The sequence below is a fragment of the Malaclemys terrapin genome, chromosome 10 (genome assembly GCF_027887155.1).
Source record: "Malaclemys terrapin pileata isolate rMalTer1 chromosome 10, rMalTer1.hap1, whole genome shotgun sequence".
Classification (NCBI taxonomy): Eukaryota; Metazoa; Chordata; order Testudines; family Emydidae; genus Malaclemys; species Malaclemys terrapin.
Window position 1 is genome coordinate 33,208,440 of NC_071514.1, and position 18,369 is coordinate 33,226,808.

General features: G+C 40.0%; 1 protein-coding gene across 2 annotated transcripts in view; it reads right to left on the minus strand.

Annotated features, from left to right (window-relative positions):
* Window positions 1-18,138, minus strand: part of VPS13C (vacuolar protein sorting 13 homolog C) — a 209,898-nt gene extending 191,760 nt beyond the window's left edge. For both annotated transcript variants that reach the window (XM_054042704.1, XM_054042705.1), the window contains exons 1-5: window positions 17,989-18,138; window positions 14,456-14,499; window positions 9,242-9,284; window positions 7,949-8,044; window positions 5,573-5,674 (exon numbers count right to left, since the gene is read on the minus strand). In XM_054042704.1, the coding sequence (XP_053898679.1) occupies window positions 5,573-5,674; window positions 7,949-8,044; window positions 9,242-9,284; window positions 14,456-14,499; window positions 17,989-18,088 (385 nt within the window). In that variant the 5' untranslated portion in view covers window positions 18,089-18,138. The remainder of the gene's footprint in view (window positions 1-5,572; window positions 5,675-7,948; window positions 8,045-9,241; window positions 9,285-14,455; window positions 14,500-17,988) is intronic.
* Window positions 18,139-18,369: the final 231 nt, after the last annotated feature.

Below are 18,369 nucleotides of genomic sequence, written 5' to 3' on the forward strand. Positions count from 1 at the left end.
AAGTGCACAGTGCTAAGAGTGATCTAAGTAGCCACTAAGTCAGAGAACTGTAATAATGGACAATTTCAACTAACCACATTAAAACAAATGTTTTTGTACTTGTATTAGTGTTTGATATATTTATTCATGATCCAGGAAAGAGGATGAACAGTGTGGTTACCAATTTTGTAATTAAAAAAATATCTAAGTTAATCAAGGCTACAATAGATTAAGGGAATTCAGTCAGCTTTAACAAAGTTGCTGTTTATTACAGAAAAGTCCATTGTTGACTAATGTTAGATAATGCTTGCTACAAGGATTAACTTCAAATATTCTTACATGTTGCTTGGTTCTACATCAACTTTAGCCACATACAGGGAAAAGAGTTTGGACATCACTGGGGACTGCTCAATTAAAATCTCTCCTATCTGTTTAACACACAGTGGTGGTTAAAATAAAAATAAAAAAAAAGGGGGGGGGGGAATTGCTAGGCTACATAAAAAATATAGGCTAGAAAATACTAAAAAGCCGTTATATAAAGACTAATGGCATACCTACACCTTAAATACTACGGTATGTTCTGATCTGATCACCATATCTCTAAGTGCAGAAAGAGATATATTTCTTGAAATCATGGTTAGAAGCACAGAAAGATTTCTGTAAAAGGACTGTTTAGTTTCAAGAGATACAGCAATAAAAAGATGATATATTAGGTATACAAATTAATTAATGGTACAAAAGAGGTCACACATCTGCTTGTACTTGGCCCCTTCTCGTAATGTAAGAGCAAAGAGTCATGTAATGAAATTTCAAAATGCATTTAAAACTTATCAAGATACAATTTTTTTTTTAAACACAAAACCAGATTCGCCTGTGGAATCCATAGTCACGTTATCATCCAATAACGTAGTAGTATATTAAGTGATATTAGATACATACAGATCACGTGAACATCCACAGTTAGATCGGATGTTTGGGTTTTTTTTAAACAGAGATTAATGCCCTGAAGATTTAGGGCTTAAATGAACCATCAACTGCTGGAGGAGATTACCAACAAACTCCCCCAATGCAAAAGCTATTTCACTAGTGTCTAATGCAGGCTTCTCTGCACCATCCTCAAATTCATCTATTACTGTCCAGTCTCCTGCCTGACTGTGGCTAAGAGGAATCACTGGTATGATGCAGTATGGCAATTCTTATATGGGTAGTTGAATATTTCCTAAATCCTTATTAATAAATTTCCTTAGTCTTAAATGCTTGCTTTTTTGTAAAGAACATAATAGGTAAATACCAGTGTAGCACTGTCACCCAGCAATCCCAATCTCAACAGCCTCAAGGTTAAGTAGACAAAAACTGATTTATTTGGGGTAGCAGTGGGAGAGAGGCAAATGGATTGCATTAAAAACAAAAAACTAACTCTAAGAAGTTCAACTAATATATGGCAACTTCCTTGAATTAATCAAACATCATATGACTCTAGCACCTTTCAGCTAAATACCATGGTTACATGAGGACACAAAACATGATCATGTCATCTCGCATTACAAGAAACATGGGGCCAGACCCTCAACTGGTGCAAATCCACTTAGTTTCATTGGCTTTGATGGAACTATGCCCATTTGCAACAGCTAAGGACTTGGCCGATTAATGGCCACCTCATGAAAGAAGACTGGCTGCACTATTAAGGCAGTAGTACAGCTTGGCCTTGAAATAGTTAAGGTCTGTCTGAACTGTTAACATGGTTAGAATACAGTATAATGATAATTGATGGGGACGTTTTCAAAGGCACCAATAGCGGGCGAGATATTCCCACTTTAAGTCAATGGAATTTGGGTGCCCAACTGCCATCTGTGTCTTTGAATGTTCCTTGAGAAAATCAACAATACTGTTTTTAGAGACACTTGAGAGTAGAACCAGACTTCACTGTTTTCTATTTATCTTTCTTTTGAAAGCAGGACTCTCATAACATTCAAGTAACATAGTATGTTATTTTCAGCTTTCTCTCAATGACATGTTACTTAATATCTTGTTTCCAAAACCTCCTAAATTTCACTGCTTGCCAATCAAGTATGTGAGTTCTGATACTGTCAATGATACATTAAGCTTTTTTTTTTTTTTTTTTTTTTTTAAAGGAAGAAGGTAATGAACCATGCATACCCACCAGGCTTGTTATCCTTGCAAACAAAGCTCTCCAAGCCATATATGGTGTCTCCTGAATGAGTGCCTTGATCCACATGTCAGCAATAACCAAAAACACAATTTTTAAAGGAAATCTACTTTCAAATTTCAGAACAAACGAAATCTTTAAACTTCAAAGCAGATTTACATACCATGTAAATACAAGGATAATCCTTTCCTGATATTAGAAGATAAATGTAGACATTGCAAAGTGATTTATTTGAAAAACTTGCTTTTTTATGCATGTAAATTACTTGTTTAAATTTTGGTTTTTTAACACATATGCAAGTAGTTTTAAGCTAACGCTGGTAACACAATGGGCAAAGGTTTTGGCAGTTTTTTGTATTGCCCATGATATACAAGTCTCATTTTCTTTAATTCTTTATCTAATACCCAACAAACCTATATACAAAGGTGGTCTGTCTCCTTCCTCCTCTCCCCACATCACCAAAAAACACTGCGTGTCACTTTTCTAGCTATGTAACTTCTGGAATGGAGCAACCAACTCCCATCAAGTGTGCCCTTTTGTGGCTGATAGGGGAACGTCCTGCACGTATGCAGGACAGCTGCAAATATTTAAGAAGCAGTTGCAGACCAACTGGCAACACCTCTCAGCAGGGAATGGTGAGATAGCTGGTGGCTTGGCTGCCTCTGTCAAATGCCACCTAGGCCCTATGACGAGGATGTCAAGGCAAATAAAGACCAGCTTAAAGTAAGTCTTCACAGGGCGGCTGAGATTCATCAGCCTTGGCAGACAGCTCACCTTGGAGAAGGAAAGCTCCAGTTTCAAACCAAAAGTGTCAGGCTTAAACAGCCAGCCTGTAAAGCTTGTCCAATAGATACGCTCATGTAAACGGATGTCCATGTGAACTGTACCCCAGAGGGTTCTGGCATTCCCCACAAGTGGCATATAACAGTTGACTGTTGTAACTGGGCAAGAGTTCTCTAGCTATATAACTACATGGAAACTGGGTATGAGTTTAAGTACTACTTCTACAAATCACCAGTTGTTTTTGTTTTTTTAAGCCAATGAAGAGCTTCTCTTAATGTGTAACTAGGGAGTAATAGGCTTCTCACTTAAAATTATTTTTGCCATGTACACTAGCAAATAGAAAAGCATCTTGATGAAAAGCATGTTGAGAGCCAAGAGTCCACGTACACCCCAAAGAACAGTCACTTCTCTCCTTGATATACTCCCATGGGCTCTTAAATACATATTCACTGGATCTGTGGTACACTGTATATCACTGAAGGAACAACATCTATGGGATGAGATTCACTCCTCTACTCTGGCCCTTTACGCTGTGTAAAAGGTCCAGAGTGGCATAAATGAGCCCTAAAAGCCTTGTACCCTAGCTGCAGTCAAGGAGATTCATTCAGCAAGGCAGCTGTAATACTTCTGCTCAATCAGCCACTGGCAAACTCCAGAAGAGGAGTTGCGCCAGGGGCAGAAGGAGCATGCCAGAAGCAAGGCCACAACACTGGAGAGATTCCAGGCACCAGCACCACCCATAGGGCTCCATAGGATATACATTAATTTAGACAGGCCCACAGTGCTGCCTAAGATACAACAGGAGCCTCTCCAACTCCCAGAACAGCCCAGGATCAGGATGGCACAAAGGCATCTTAAAACCTCATTGGCCTTCCCTTCCCCCGGACTGCAGATTCAGGGCTGCACCTCTTAGAGACACAACATAGAATCTCAGAGCTAGTGTCTTTTCATGAAACAATCAAGCTACTAATTAAATATGTAATACTTCACATTTCTTTCAGTAGTCCAATCAAACCCTTCTAATACAAATGATTTACTGATTGTCATAGCCATTATGAAAGTCTCCTCTTTCATAATTTCTTAAACAATATTCCTGTTCCAAATGCATAAACAAACCTAATTATATCCAGTTACCAAGACAGCATCAGCTGGTTCTGTAGTAATAAAACAGTGTGATGCCTTCCCTCAGAAAGCTGCACATTAACAGTATTATAAGATGAATTAAGTGCATAACATAGAAAATAGGCAATTGTTAATTTTTCTGGCACTATTGCCCCATTCTACCATAGTTCTGCTGATCTTATGAGCAGCAGTTGTAATTTATGTAGTAGTCAAGTCTGTAACTCTGATCATTTTTATTTATGCATATGATTCTTTGGGCCAAATGGACATAAGTGATAAAAGACTGTCAATCAGTATTACATGAATTCACCATGAATTCTACAGTTCCTGGAATATTAGAAGAACATGTGCAATGAATAAGGGCTTTTCTCTTCACTGTAAATGGAAGCCAAACATGTGCAGTTTAAGGAAAGCATTAGCTTGCATTTCAAAGTAGCACAAAAAACAGGAACAAGAGAATAAAGCGTGAAAATTGTGTGTTGAATTTTCAGAGACTGGACTCCAAAGTTATTTCTAAAGATGTTTTTAAGTGTTATTTAATTTTCACTGACTTTAGAGTTGTCATGAAAGTGAAATGATCTGCACCCCTGTAAATTGTAGTCACCTCTTTATCTTAATGGGCACAACATAAGCAACAATAGTCCAAGAGTCCTCACACTACCCAGCTAATGAGTCTCACACCTGACTCAGATGGGCCACCTAGGGTAGAGGGTAAGATGATAGTCCCATTTCTATTTAAATTAAATCCTGGACCTTTATCAGGACTGGGAGGCACACGTACCAATAAGCTAGTGATTTTTGCAATTTGAACATCCATCCATGAAGCCAAACAGCTATCCATAAAACAGCCCCTACTGACCTAGGCCAAAAATTAAGTGGCGACATTATATTTTACTTCATCATTTTCCTGCGTCTTGCAATTGTTTAATGGCCCTCTTATTTATTAACCATTATTCTAACACTGACTAGAATATTCAGATGTGACAGCACAAATCAAAACCAAACTAAACATCGGATGTTTAACATTAAAAACTGCAAATATAAGTTTACTTATTATAGCACCAAAATTACAGCATTTTTCACAAAGTTACCAGTTTCCTGTAGGCTCAATATTTCCTTTCCCTTAACAAAACTCAGCTTGCAAGAATTTCCAAAACCTATGTTCATATATGTTCAGCTAAAACATATTTGATAACAAAAAGGCTGTTATTCTACAGCTGCATCAAGATCTACATTTTTGCTATTGTTTGAGGTAAGGCATATATTGTATATCAGATACTCAACTTCACATTTCTAATGGAAGTTACAAAATAAGTAACTAGAGAGTAAACACACAGGATTACATCTCTTACTTTAAGTTTTACAGAAATTATTATTTTTAAAAGCATGAAAATTACACCAGTTAATTAAAATGTTGAGCTGTACCACTTGTGAAGTCAGTCACAGAATGAGGTTTCTCTTACTTCTACAGTATTGTCTAAGTCCCCAAAACTTTTAATTAGTTTTGTACACATACAGTACCTTTCTCTGCTGATTTTTGCAGAGCTTCTTCAATTCTTGATAGTTCTTTTTGCTTATTATCCTGCAAGTATTTTTCTTCCTTCTCTGCATCGTATTTAATGCCTAGAAGACAAAAATTAGGAGAGATTTCATGTTTAATTCAACATACAACTACACAAATTAAATAAAAGCATACTAATATAAACTCATAATTAATACAAATGAATTAAATCATAATAAATACTTTGTATCTAATACTCACTAATACGAAGCTTACAAGAAACCCAAAGGCTTGTCTACACAAACATTTAGATCACGGCAAGCTGGGGCATGAATCTACCCTACACTAGCTTGCCATGGACTAACTGTTAACACACTTTGACCTCATCCTCTTTGAAACAGGACTAGATGTGTGTGTAGACAAGCTGTAATACAGGGAGCTTATAAATTTCACAGGTGTTACTTGAGCTAGCTGTCAAAGTAAGATGGCCACATTATAGATTCCCTCAAGGACTCTTACAAGGGTGGGCCTTCAGACCCATTTCCACCTGTCTATAGGTGTGGACCTTTTAAATAAATATGTTGCACAAGTGTTATAATAGCTGAAATCCTTCATGACCAGATTTATCTGTTTTGCAAAATCTTCTGAAAAAGAATTACCATCAGCACCAAATTATTCATCTCAGGATTTATGAAGAAGCTTGTCAGAATTAGATATTTTAATATAATTTTGATGGATATCAATTTTCTTTAGGCATTTTTTAGAGTATCATTATAAATTTTCAAACGTGCAAAATTATGGCTTTTGAACTTTTTTCTATTTTTATCTATTTAAATTTTCACAGTTGCAGGAAATTACGAAGGGGCATCAGACAATGAAGGGGTCAGACAATTATTTAATGACTGTAGATGTTGAGATTCAAAAAATTGAAACTGTTAAACCACAAATTGTCAACATCACATGTCAAACAATACTAAGTAAATATGCTTAAATCAAACTAAGAATTTCTCAAGCAGCATTTTTCTTATTTTGCCTACTTATAAATTTCAGTTATCACTGATGGACATGCTTTTTCATCAGCTTCTGTGTGTATAGAGAAATAAACGTTTTTCAACATTTATGATAAAACGCTAATCTTTCCAAACTTTTTTATCGCATTTTGAAGCAAAACAAACAAGATGACAAAATTCAAACCTCTCTGAATCCTCCTTTCAATGGTTCACAGGTCTTACACTATGCAACATAGCTGGTGGACTTCACAAGGTCCACAAGTCCTTCTCGATACTCTGACAGGTCCACTCAGAAGCCTGCAGAATTGGCAACTCATATGAATCTCTAAGATACAAGCTCCATGTGCCATCAAACGCAGCTATTTCTATTTCTTTTGAGTTCTTCATGCACCAGACCCACTAAATCATGGAGCTTCTAAAGTTCTATGAGAAATGTAAGGATAATGGAACTGACAAACTTACTGATCTTACAAGTTGCACTGGTAGGTTTATGAAATCAATGAGACAGTTATGATTTAAGAGAATTAAAACTCTTCCACTGAAGTGCAGTTGGTAAAAAATTAGACAGTGAAGGTTATAAGTTCTATTAAACCAGCATTTAAGGATCTAGGAATTTACTGATTTTCCTGTCAAGATCAGAAATTTTAAGTTTCATAAGACCAATAATGTAGCTAAGGATCATGGAAATTAATCACATCCTCAGAGAAAAAATGCAAGATCAAGAAGCTTACCGTTTTCAATGGTTAGAAGTTAGACAAGGTTTCCTGTAAAAGGATAAATTCATAGTCCTTGTCTACATTATAATTTACTTCAGTATAACTTACGTCGCTCAGAGGTATGAATAATCCACACCTCTGAGCAATGTAAATTATACTGACCTAAGCACCAGTGTACACAGAGCTTCTCCCGCTGACATAGCTACTACCTCTTGTGGAAGATGGAATAATTAAGCCGACGGAAGAGCTCTCTCCCATCAGATTAGAGTGTCTTCACCAGAAGCGCTACAGCAGTGTAGCTGCACCACTCTAGTGCTTCTAGTGTAGATGTAGCCTAAGTCTACAGCCTGTTAAACTAGTCCATTCTGGAAAAAACCTATAGAAGATAAGATAAGCAAGTTTAAGAGGGTTTTTGGTTGACAAAGGATAGGGAAACAAATGTAGGGACAAGGCAGCCTGTAAAAGCAACAAGTTTCTTCACTTGCCAATATTTGGCTAAAAATAAAGTATTCTAATAATGTTTCTCTCTGGAAACTAACTTACATTACCAGTAACTTACATTAGTTAACAGTTCCATTTTGTACTTATCCATATAGCATCATCAGATAGTAGTAGTTTTACTTCTCTTGCATCATGAATTATTCTATTTCACTATGATTTGATGACTTACTTGCTCCAGGAACAATGAGCAGATATAAGCCTTCTAGAGTTGCAACCACTGCCTCACCATACAGATTCTTCCAAGGAATCTTCAGAGTAAGTTTATCTAAACAGACCAAAATACAATACACATTCAGCTTCTTATGCTACAAAGCAAAAAATTGAATAAGCCTAGAGCTTAATTTATTTTGCACTAAATTTCAAACACTGAAAAATATTATTGATACTGTAAGATAAAGCAGGCATTTAGCAGATGTCCACTTTTGGTTACCTCAGTGGCACATGAGCATTTCTAGTTTTGACAACTTCTGAGAAGTACATCCCTTCACTTTTCCAGAGCCCCAAAAGCCTGAGGCTATGTAAGCAGTAGCAACTACTAAAAAAGGACTAAAATTGGGGTGGGTGAGGAGTTACTCAGAAACAGACAACGCTGTAATACCCTGGGTCTGGGAACAATTTTTAAAAGCTATTTAAGTGATAAGAATATATGGGGAAAAAATTTAACATTAAAGATCTGCGTTCAGGTTCAGACATCTCCATATCAGAGGGTGGGACCATTACCAAGGCATATATTGCCGCAGTGGGTTCTTTACCGCAGCACAGTGTTAATATACTGGTAACCACTACCAGGAATAATGTACCTAATGTATATGAAAAGAAAACATTTTCATATTCAGCTTGTCCACACCAGTTCAAGTTTGACCCCACATATCTGCTAGCAAGATCCCTACTGACAGGTTTTTCAGGAATGACATGCAGAGGTATGCTAGAACAGGATTTTATTGTCATTCAGGCAAGATTTCAACACTTGCTATGGAATCAATGTTAAGACATCTACACAGCAAGTCAGTCATGGAAATCAAGCACTCAAAGATCAGTTTAAGGGAACTCTAAGGGTACATCTACACTACCCGCGGGATCAACAGGTAGTGACTGATCTTTCAGGTATGGGTTTATCGCATCTAGTGTAGACGCGATAAAGCGATTCCCATCGCTCTGCCGTCAACTCCTGTACTCCACCACGCCGAGAGGTGGAAGCAGAGTCAACGGGGGAGCGGCGGCACTTGACCCCACGCCGTGAGGACGCGAGGTAAGTCGACCTGAGGTACGTCAACTTCAGCTACGCTATTCTCATAGCTGAAGTTGCGTATCTGAGGTCGATCCCTCCCCCAAAGTAGACGAGGCCTAAGAATAAGGAAAGTTGAGAGCAAGACAGGTCAGCATTAAGACTTACGCTTTAACTTCCTCTTCAGAGTGAAAGCTTAGATTATCCCAGCTTGTGTAGTAAGAAGTATTTACTTACCTATTTGCCCAACCTTTATTTTAAAAGGCACATCCAGTTCACTCTGTACAGAGAAAAGTAATAGTATACTCATTAAATTTCAGAGCTATCATCTACTTTTAAGATCAGCTCATTCTGCTGTAGAACCCAGGGTATCCTAGCAATCTTAGCACTGATTTTCAATTAGTTATTTTTCTTTGACAAGGAAATTTTGCCTTATGCAAAAGTATTCCTTCAAACTGAGACAGAATGTAGTAACAGTGATAATTGTGAAATTACAAACTAGGAAATTAGTGTGACAAACTCAAAATAAACTTCCATCAAGTACTGTAGATTATAGTAGTTAAAACGATGTTCATAAAACTGAAGACCAAGCTAATTAGTTATAAGTAGAACCATGTGGCAAAGAGAGGGTAAAAATCAGATATTTTCCCAATAGACAGATCTTTAGGGCACAAAAAAAGGTAAAATCTCAATTACTTGGTGGGTGGGGTGTGTGTGTGTGTGTGTGTATACATACATATACATATACACACACACAAACACCCCTACATCAATCTGACATGTAACATATAAAGTTATTAGCATAACCTTTTATTCTTTACAGATAAATAATGCTCTCAGCAAATGCCAACAGCTAGTTTTCAAGTAACTCTACAAAAATCACTTTTCTATACAAAACTTAAGAATAGGCATCAAATGCAAGAAGTACGTTTCTGCAAAAAAGGTGAACTTGCTCTAGTGTAATCTGCATAATTTAGACAAAACATACACATGAAAACACTTAAAACATGCTTTAAATTAAGTATTTGCTTAAATCCCATTTACTTCAATGAGTCTTAGCATGCCCTTTCCTGAACAGAGATGCTTTCTTGAACTGGAGCCTCAGTGAAGAGAAGAATCCCCACACACATGATATGGAAGTTGGTAAGTGGCAAATCTCAAATATATTAGTTTATTAAAATCAGAGTTGATAGGAACCAGGATTTGGTCTTTCTGAAAGGTCAGAAGCTGAATGAGCAACCTCCATACACTAAAGCCCTAATCTTGTAAACTGACTCAGGGGGGCAGATCCCTGTACCCACATGGATCAGCTCACAAGATCATGATCTAAAGAAGTCATTTAAGTTCTAAATAAATGTATTGTATAAAAAGTTATAAAATAAGTTTATAGTGAAATTTTCTTCTGTAAAGTTGACACCACATAGCTTAGAAAATAATCAGACTGACAGGAACCTGGTTATAAAATAGTCTCTATTACTGAAAATGGGGTATTAAAGAACTTATTGTATAAATCTGTGATGCCCACAACCTTCACTATTCACCCACAACCTCCACTATTCACACAAGAAAAATTACCACTATTGTCTTATATTTTGTGGTATTTAAAAGGAAAGAAAAATATTTTCTTCAACTTTCCAGTGGTTAGGGCACTAACCTAGGACTTGCAAGACCCAGGTTCAGGTCCCTGCTCCCCCAGGCTCCCTGCTCAAGCTTGGACAAGTCACTTAGGTGGCTCTCTGTTCCTCAGTGCCCCATCAGTAAAATGGGGAGAAAAAGCACTTCCTTACCTCATAGGGGTATTGTAGGATAAATACATCATGAAGTGTTTTGAGATCCACTGATGAAAATCACTAAAGAAGAGCTAGGTGTAATACTGCATTATTAATACAGCAAAGACAAGTTCTACACAAGACTCCCTGCCAAGTATCAAGGGCAGAGTAGACCTATAAACCCATACAAGGAAGATACTACTATTTTGCAATCAGGACAGTTTATTAAACACAATCAAGAACCTAAGCTACAAAGTAGACAGTGAAACAAATACCAACAACACTTAATAGAGGAACCAAATGTGTCTAAATAAGGAAGTTTTAATCATACTCATTCAAATTCATTTTAACTACTCTCAAACAGAATATATCTTCTTCGAGTCTACAATCTCACATTTTTCTACATTAAAAGAAGTATTTGCCAACTTCTGGGCATGTCTTAACTGACATGGGGTTTCTTTAACTTCCCAATTAATTTCTGAAACTCCTTACTATTCTGATACTTTTTTAAGTAATCATAACAATTGCTAGATTCAGGAGCCTGGAAGGTATTTTTAATCTCAAAGATTAAATACAAGCTATCAAACATATCGCTACAAAGGAGACAGATGTTAGCCACCTCTCCCCACTAACTGGGAGACAGATGATAGAGCCCTGGCTCCCATTACAATTTGGTAAGAAAAAGCAGAAAAACTCCCCGAAGAAGTAGCTTCACCCCCAATCAAGAAACAAAGTCTCTGGTTTAAAACTTACCAACTTGTATTTGGTGTAAACAAAGGCAAGATGTTAATTGTTTCTTATTGAAATCACTATGGGTCCAAAATTAAGATAATGGGCTGTTAGAGGGATGAGTTTTAAACGAGAAAAAAAAAAACTCAGTTTCTTGAATAGATAAAAAACAAGACAGAATGGAAAACTAAGTATCAGTGTAAATAAATAGCAGTGAACAAAAGCTCTGTTCTGAATATTGCAAAGAAGTGTCAATAACATTTTAAAATTGACCACTGATAGAAATCTAGCGCAACTCATTCTTACTTCATCATCTGTTTAAAAAGCAATCAAAAGGTCTGGAATATTTTAATTCCTTTATGTTATATTTGCATATTAATTCACGGTGTACTTGAAGTCCCATAGGACAATGTGTGTACTTCCTATACACTGTGCTTTTAAAGTTTATCCCTCTCTTCTGAGTGGTCATTGCTACCTAAGAAAGTTCATATTATAAGTTATTTGTTCAGAAAGCTCAATTTGAAGCTTTAGTCAGCTTTATTTTTCATAAAAAAAAATCTTATTTTTAATATATGAAAAGGAGCATGTGTGAATAAAGTTAATTATACACATCATTTTTTTCTCACCATTCAGGAAGCTATCATCCCGGTTTGGTATTGTGTTTGTGCTAGCAGTGTTCCACTTTGCTATTGTAATGCCCTGTTAGTCTCCTCTTCCCACTTTCTTTTTTCTTATTACTACATTCATTTCAAATAGTTACATTTGTAGCTATAATTAAAAGGGACAGTCTTATAATTGAACATGCAGTTCAAACCTAACTTTCATTTACAATACCTACCTATTGCTCAGATCCACTGAAGCCTAAAGGTACTGTAGTCATACTACCAACTTCAGTAAAGCAATGCTTACTTTTAGTTCTCCCTAATTTGTCTTACTTCTCTTTCAGCCCTTATTCTGTTATTAATTACATGACAATACATCTTGCCTTGGGAACACTTATGTTAGTATGTGAACTGTAAAGCAGAAGTTCTGTTTAACCATGATCATGTACTGTAAATACACTAAAGAAGAACCCAAAAGATAGCATAAGAGCTCTACTACATGCAGGATCTTTTGAATCTCTTGAAAGCAAGTGGAATGGTGTATCTGCTCTCTACTGAGTCAAGGTAGAATAGCAGTTTGTAGTACCAGTAATTTTGTTACATGAAATGACCAACCTAAAGTATGTCAGAAACCAAACGCTAAGCAAATGTGTTAAATCTAATCTAAGTATTAAATCTAGAACAGATCAGTTCCACACAGATTACATTAATACTGGAGAATGATTATTCCATTGTTATTACCCTACTGCATACAAAATCAAATATATTAATTAATCATCATCCATTTTTGACAATACAGATTGCCGCAGGCAGGCCCAAGTACTGCCTATTGGGCTCATATTTCAAATAGTACTAGTCAAGGGAGCATTAGGTAGTGGTTACAGGCAGAGCAGAAGGCCAACATGACTAAAACAGATGCTATTTTTCAAATAGCAGTTTTGACGTGGTCCTTGAATTGAAACTCTCAGAATTTTTCAGTTTGAATACATATTAAAGATCCCAAAGTAGGTAGGTGATTAAGAGTAATAATTTCCAAACAGATCATAAGTAACATTTTCTTACAGACAAAGAAAGATTTAAATGTTTAACAAAACGTTTTTTTATTTTTATGTATTTGACTGGCATTTCTAGCAGTAATAGAACACAACAGCAAGATAGCCTCCTTCAGCTAGGAAAGAGATGATTTCAGTATTATTTTCCTAAGTACAATAAAACTTATGGCCAGGGGCGGCTCTATGTATTTTGCCACTCCAAGCACGGTAATGCCTGCGGGAGATCTGCTGGCAACGCGGATTCGGCAGCATGCCTGTGGGACGTCTGCCGGTCCCGCGCCTTCGGCGTACCCGCTGCCGAATTGCCGCCAAAACCGCGGGACCGGTGGACCTCCCGCAGGCATGCCGCCGAAGGCAGCCTGACTGCTGCCCTCACAGCAACTGGCACACTGCCCCCTGCGGCTTGCCGCCCCAGGCACGCGCTTGCTGCGCTGGTGCCTGGAGCTGCCCCTGCCTATAGCTACAGAAATTTCCAAAGAGCAATAACGTGCTTTACTAGGGTTACATTTCAGTTACTACAAGTTTTCCTAGGCCTCTATATCAAATCCAATAGTGAAAAGCTGCCCACTTGCAAAGGCACAAGCTAAACTGACCAGCCCTGCTGCTTCAGCAACATGTGCAACACCTACTCAAGTGGCCAGTCCCCGTTCATGTCAGAAAAGAAAAGCTAGTTACTATGTCAGGGTGATACAGAAAGCATCTGAAGTGTTTTCTCAATACTTTGTAGGTTATTATCATCTTTAGCGGAACTTTGCTAGAGGCATATTTAGATACTGCAGTAGGATTCACTCAGTACTACATAAATACCTGTCAGAACACCTATCAAGTAAAGCTGGTCCAAGTATTTGCCCAGTTATAGAAATTGTTTGCAGTCAGCACAGGCACAAGGACCCACCCTTTCAGATCCACATGCAGGATAAAAGCTTGGGTTTTAACTATTCAAAATGTAATGACTGTAGAAGTCAAAATAAAGTAGTTCATTATATTAATTTGTTATGGAAGGAAATAAGAATTTACAACAAGGTGGTAAGAGTAGTCTACAAGTGCAATTTGTTTTAAATCACCTTCAAAAAAGGTATGTTAATACCATTCAAAATGTGAAGGGTAGCGATGCTGGAGGGTGAGACTGAAATCTTATTTTTCTTATCCTTTCAATCTTCTATGTATTACTATTGCACTAGAATTCAAATCTGAACAATAAGGATTATAAAAATCAAATTCCTAAGTCATTAGTTTTATACCATATAGCTTAATCATTGCAACCCATTAAAAAGCCACTGATTATATTAAGATACTTACCAGCGCATTCTCTTTTATCTGCAAGTTATCTAGTGCCACGTTACCTACAAAGCAGAAGATTAAAATTATCAATACTCCTGTAAATAAGCAGGACTACAGTATTATTTAACAAAATAGGAAGAGGCATTTTTTCCGAGATAGGGCGGGGGAACATCAATAACTCTGATACCTCTGGAGAAATTAAGTATTGCAAAAGGTATATATGTGACAGGGGTTTATGTATGTGTGTTTTACAATTTTTGTTTTAAAAGATAACATAGTAAGAGAAAAATATTAGTATTTTTTCAGTTTGTTTACTTTGTTCATTTGACAGCACTGAGTATGTTGTCAGTTGCACTAAATCACCTACATAGTCTCTCGGTGTCCCTTGTTTTACTGGGTCTTTTAACAATAGGAAAACAAAAACAAAAAAATATGAATTGTAAAAAAAAAAAAAAAAAAAAACCCTCACTAAAATTTGCGTGGGCATCCTGGGGCAGATTAGTTCCTGCAACTATTGTAAACTTATTTTAAAAATTGCTAGATTTCAAACACTTGTTGCTATTCATACTCCACTTGCCTTACGCATCAGAATTAAAGTATCATTCCCAAATGAAAGAGAGTTGGAGGCTCAAAGGATTACATAATAATGAAGGAAACATGTATAACCAGCTTCCCTGTACTGCATTTATATGCATGGCTTACAACAAATAGATCTTTAGTAATCAGTAAGTTTGCAGGCATACAGCACTTACCACTGCAACAAGGGAGAAAAAGTATGAGGTAAGGCAAAAAAAACTCCTTACAGCAGGAGTTCCATCCATTTTATTGGCCCAATAAAGCACCACACATAGTATAAGCACAGAAATAAATACAGAGGATGAGTTATGTGATGCTGGTAAGCCAAGAGCCAGCTCTGGGCAAGGTGTAGGAATCAGATGAGAACTGACAAACTCAGAAGCTGGGAGCCAGGCAAATTCCCTTGTTTATTAATATAGATCAAAGTAACTGTTACATATATAGGAATGTATGTGGTGTTTAACTTCATGAAAACTAATGGGATGCTGCAGGCATTGTTTTCACTTATCTATATCCTGTTAGACTGTAATAGCAAACATTCACATTATATATACCCCTATAACTAAATAACTCATCAAATCAGAAAGAAGCCTTGTGTAATGCAACTAACAGTCTCTCACAAGAAGATCTTAAATCCTGTTCATTAAACACAAATGATCCATTGCACGAGATCAAGGACTAAAGACTTCAAGTGCATTCCTTCCTCCTCCCTCCACACAGTGAAGAGGAGACCTGAAGAAGAGACCTGCGTGAGAGCTGTTACTGTCAGCTGGTTTCTTTGAGATGCTGTAAATATGGACACAAGGAAAAACTTGATCTCTGGACTGCTTGGATTTTAACATGGCAGAAAAACCCAATGAGAAGATGAAGATCCCCAAAGTTACTCCAAATAGACCTAATGACTTTTGGGAAACTGGCAGTTTAATAAATCTCTGTTACATTTAGGAATTATAGATAGTGCCTCAACTGTATGTATATTTGTACCTCCTTTAACCTCTCACTAACTCTCATTCCCTTTTCTTAGCTAAAAACCTTTAGTTAGGTTACTATAATCTTGGCTACACAACATTGTGAGAGAGCTAGGATGTAAATTGACCTGGGTAAGTGACTGGTCTCTTGGGACTGGGTGTAATTTGGAATATTTGTGATTTCTGGTATAAGTGAGCATTTATCACATAGTCCATCTTGCCTGGGTGGCAAGATAGACTGGAATGTGTAAGGGGACTGTCTATGACTCCATAATAAGACAATTGTAATACTTTAGGAGTTACTGGCTCCATGAAGTCTAGAACATACCACCAGTTTGGAGTGTCTGCCCTGAGGTAGGCACTCGCTGTCATGAGTCAAGCCAGACAGAATGACAAGTATTTCAGACATTATTACGATAATGTTTTAAAATGTTCAATTCCTCTACTACCAAGTTAACGTCAACAGTATTGTCCCACAAATATATCAGGTACTGCTCAGCAACTCAGACTTCCCACATCTCCCAGCCATTGCAACACATGCATATATACAACCCACTTTTTTCTGCCAACACAACCTAGTTCCTTTAATGCTCCCCAGACTAGCTGATTTAAAGAAGTACTTGTTTTGCTTGTTAGCCTAATGATCTCATTGTCCCTCCTCTCAGTCAGCTTCTTGCTTCAGACCAGCCCAACAGAGCAAACAACTCACTGCAAAAGCTACCACCTAAACCAGGATTTGCTTTGTGGTTTTTGTTTTTTTACGGGAAGACTTCCGCTTTCTGGCAGCTGTGTGTCTCACCTACAATGTTAATTTCCTCTTGCAGCAGGGGCCAACAGGGGAGAATGATTCTGAATTCCTCTCTACACCCTGCACCCATACCCAGCCCCCATCCGGGGGGAGGACATGCAAAAACCAGGCACCACAAACTTATCTTCCCCTATCAGCCCCCTCCCCATTTGCAAACACCGAGCTCCAGGTCCTCGCTGCCCGGGCTGTCGCGGGGCTTGGCAGAGCCGGGGACACCTGGGGCGCTGGCTGCACCCCGCCCCAGTAACTCAGCACCCCAGGTGACAGAACAGAACCCCTGCCTCGGGCGCTGTCCAGCGCGGAGGGAGGCAGCCCGGCCACAGGCCCAGCCCGTGCCGCTGCCGCGCTGGGGAAGGGGCAGTCCAGGCAAGGGGGTGGGGTGGGGGTTTAACGGTCGGAGCCCCGTGCAGGCCGCGCTGGGGAAGGGGCAGTCCAGGCAGGGGGGTGGGGTGGGGGTTTAACGGTCGGAGCCCCGTGCAGGCCGCGCTGGGGAAGGGGCAGTCCAGGCAGGGGGGTGGGGTGGGGGTTTAACGGTCGGAGCCCCGTGCAGGCCGCGCTGGGGAAGGGGCAGTCCAGGCAGAGGGGTGGGGTGGGGGTTTAACGGTCGGAGCCCCGTGCAGGCCGCGCTGGGGAAGGGGCAGTCCAGGCAGAGGGGTGGGGTGGGGGTTTAACGGTCGGAGCCCCGTGCAGGCAGCGCTGGGGAAGGGGCAGTCCAGGCAGGGGGGTGGGGTGGGGGTTTAACGGTCGGAGCCCGTGCAGGCCGCGCTGGGGAAGGGGCAGTCCAGGCAGGGGGGTGGGGTGGGGTGGGGGTTTAACGGTCGGAGCCCCGTGCCGCTGCAGCGCTGGGGAAGGGGCAGTCCAGGCAAGGGGGTGGGGTGGGGGTTTAACGGTCGGAGCCCCGTGCAGGCCGCGCTGGGGAAGGGGCAGTCCAGGCAGGGGGGTGGGGTGGGGTGGGGGTTTAACGGTCGGAGCCCCGTGCCGCTGCAGCGCTGGGGAAGGGGCAGTCCAGGCAAGGGGGTGGGGTGGGGGTTTAACGGTCGGAGCCCCGTGCAGGCCGCGCTGGGGAAGGGGCAGTCCAGGCAGAGGGGTGGGGTGGGGGTTTAACGGTCGGAGCCCGTGCAGGCAGCGCTGGGGGGGGGGGGGGCTGCGAGCTAACGGTGGGCAGCGCTCGGGGTTCTCAGGCACCGCCCCGCGCTTACCCCCCCAGATGCCCAGCTTGAGCTGAGACTTGTTGAGGTTCTCCACATAGTCGCCCAGGAAGCGGTTCAGCAGATCCGCCACCACCGACTCCAGCACCATGGCGGCGGGCAGGGGCGCACCCTCGGCGTTAGCAGGGAGGGGGCACGGGACGGAAGCCTGGCGAGCCCCCGTCAGCTTCCTGCTGTCATGTGACTGGCGGGGGAGGGGGCGGGTCCTCGCCGCAGCCGGCGCGTGACTGCGCTGTGGAACCGGCTGTCAGACTCCGGCCGCTCTGTCACTCACGGCGTCGCGAGGCCTCGCGCGAGCCTGGCCGGTCCGCAAGGGGTGGGGATCCCCCCTCTTGCCAGCCCCCCATGCACGGCCCCACCAGCCCGACAACC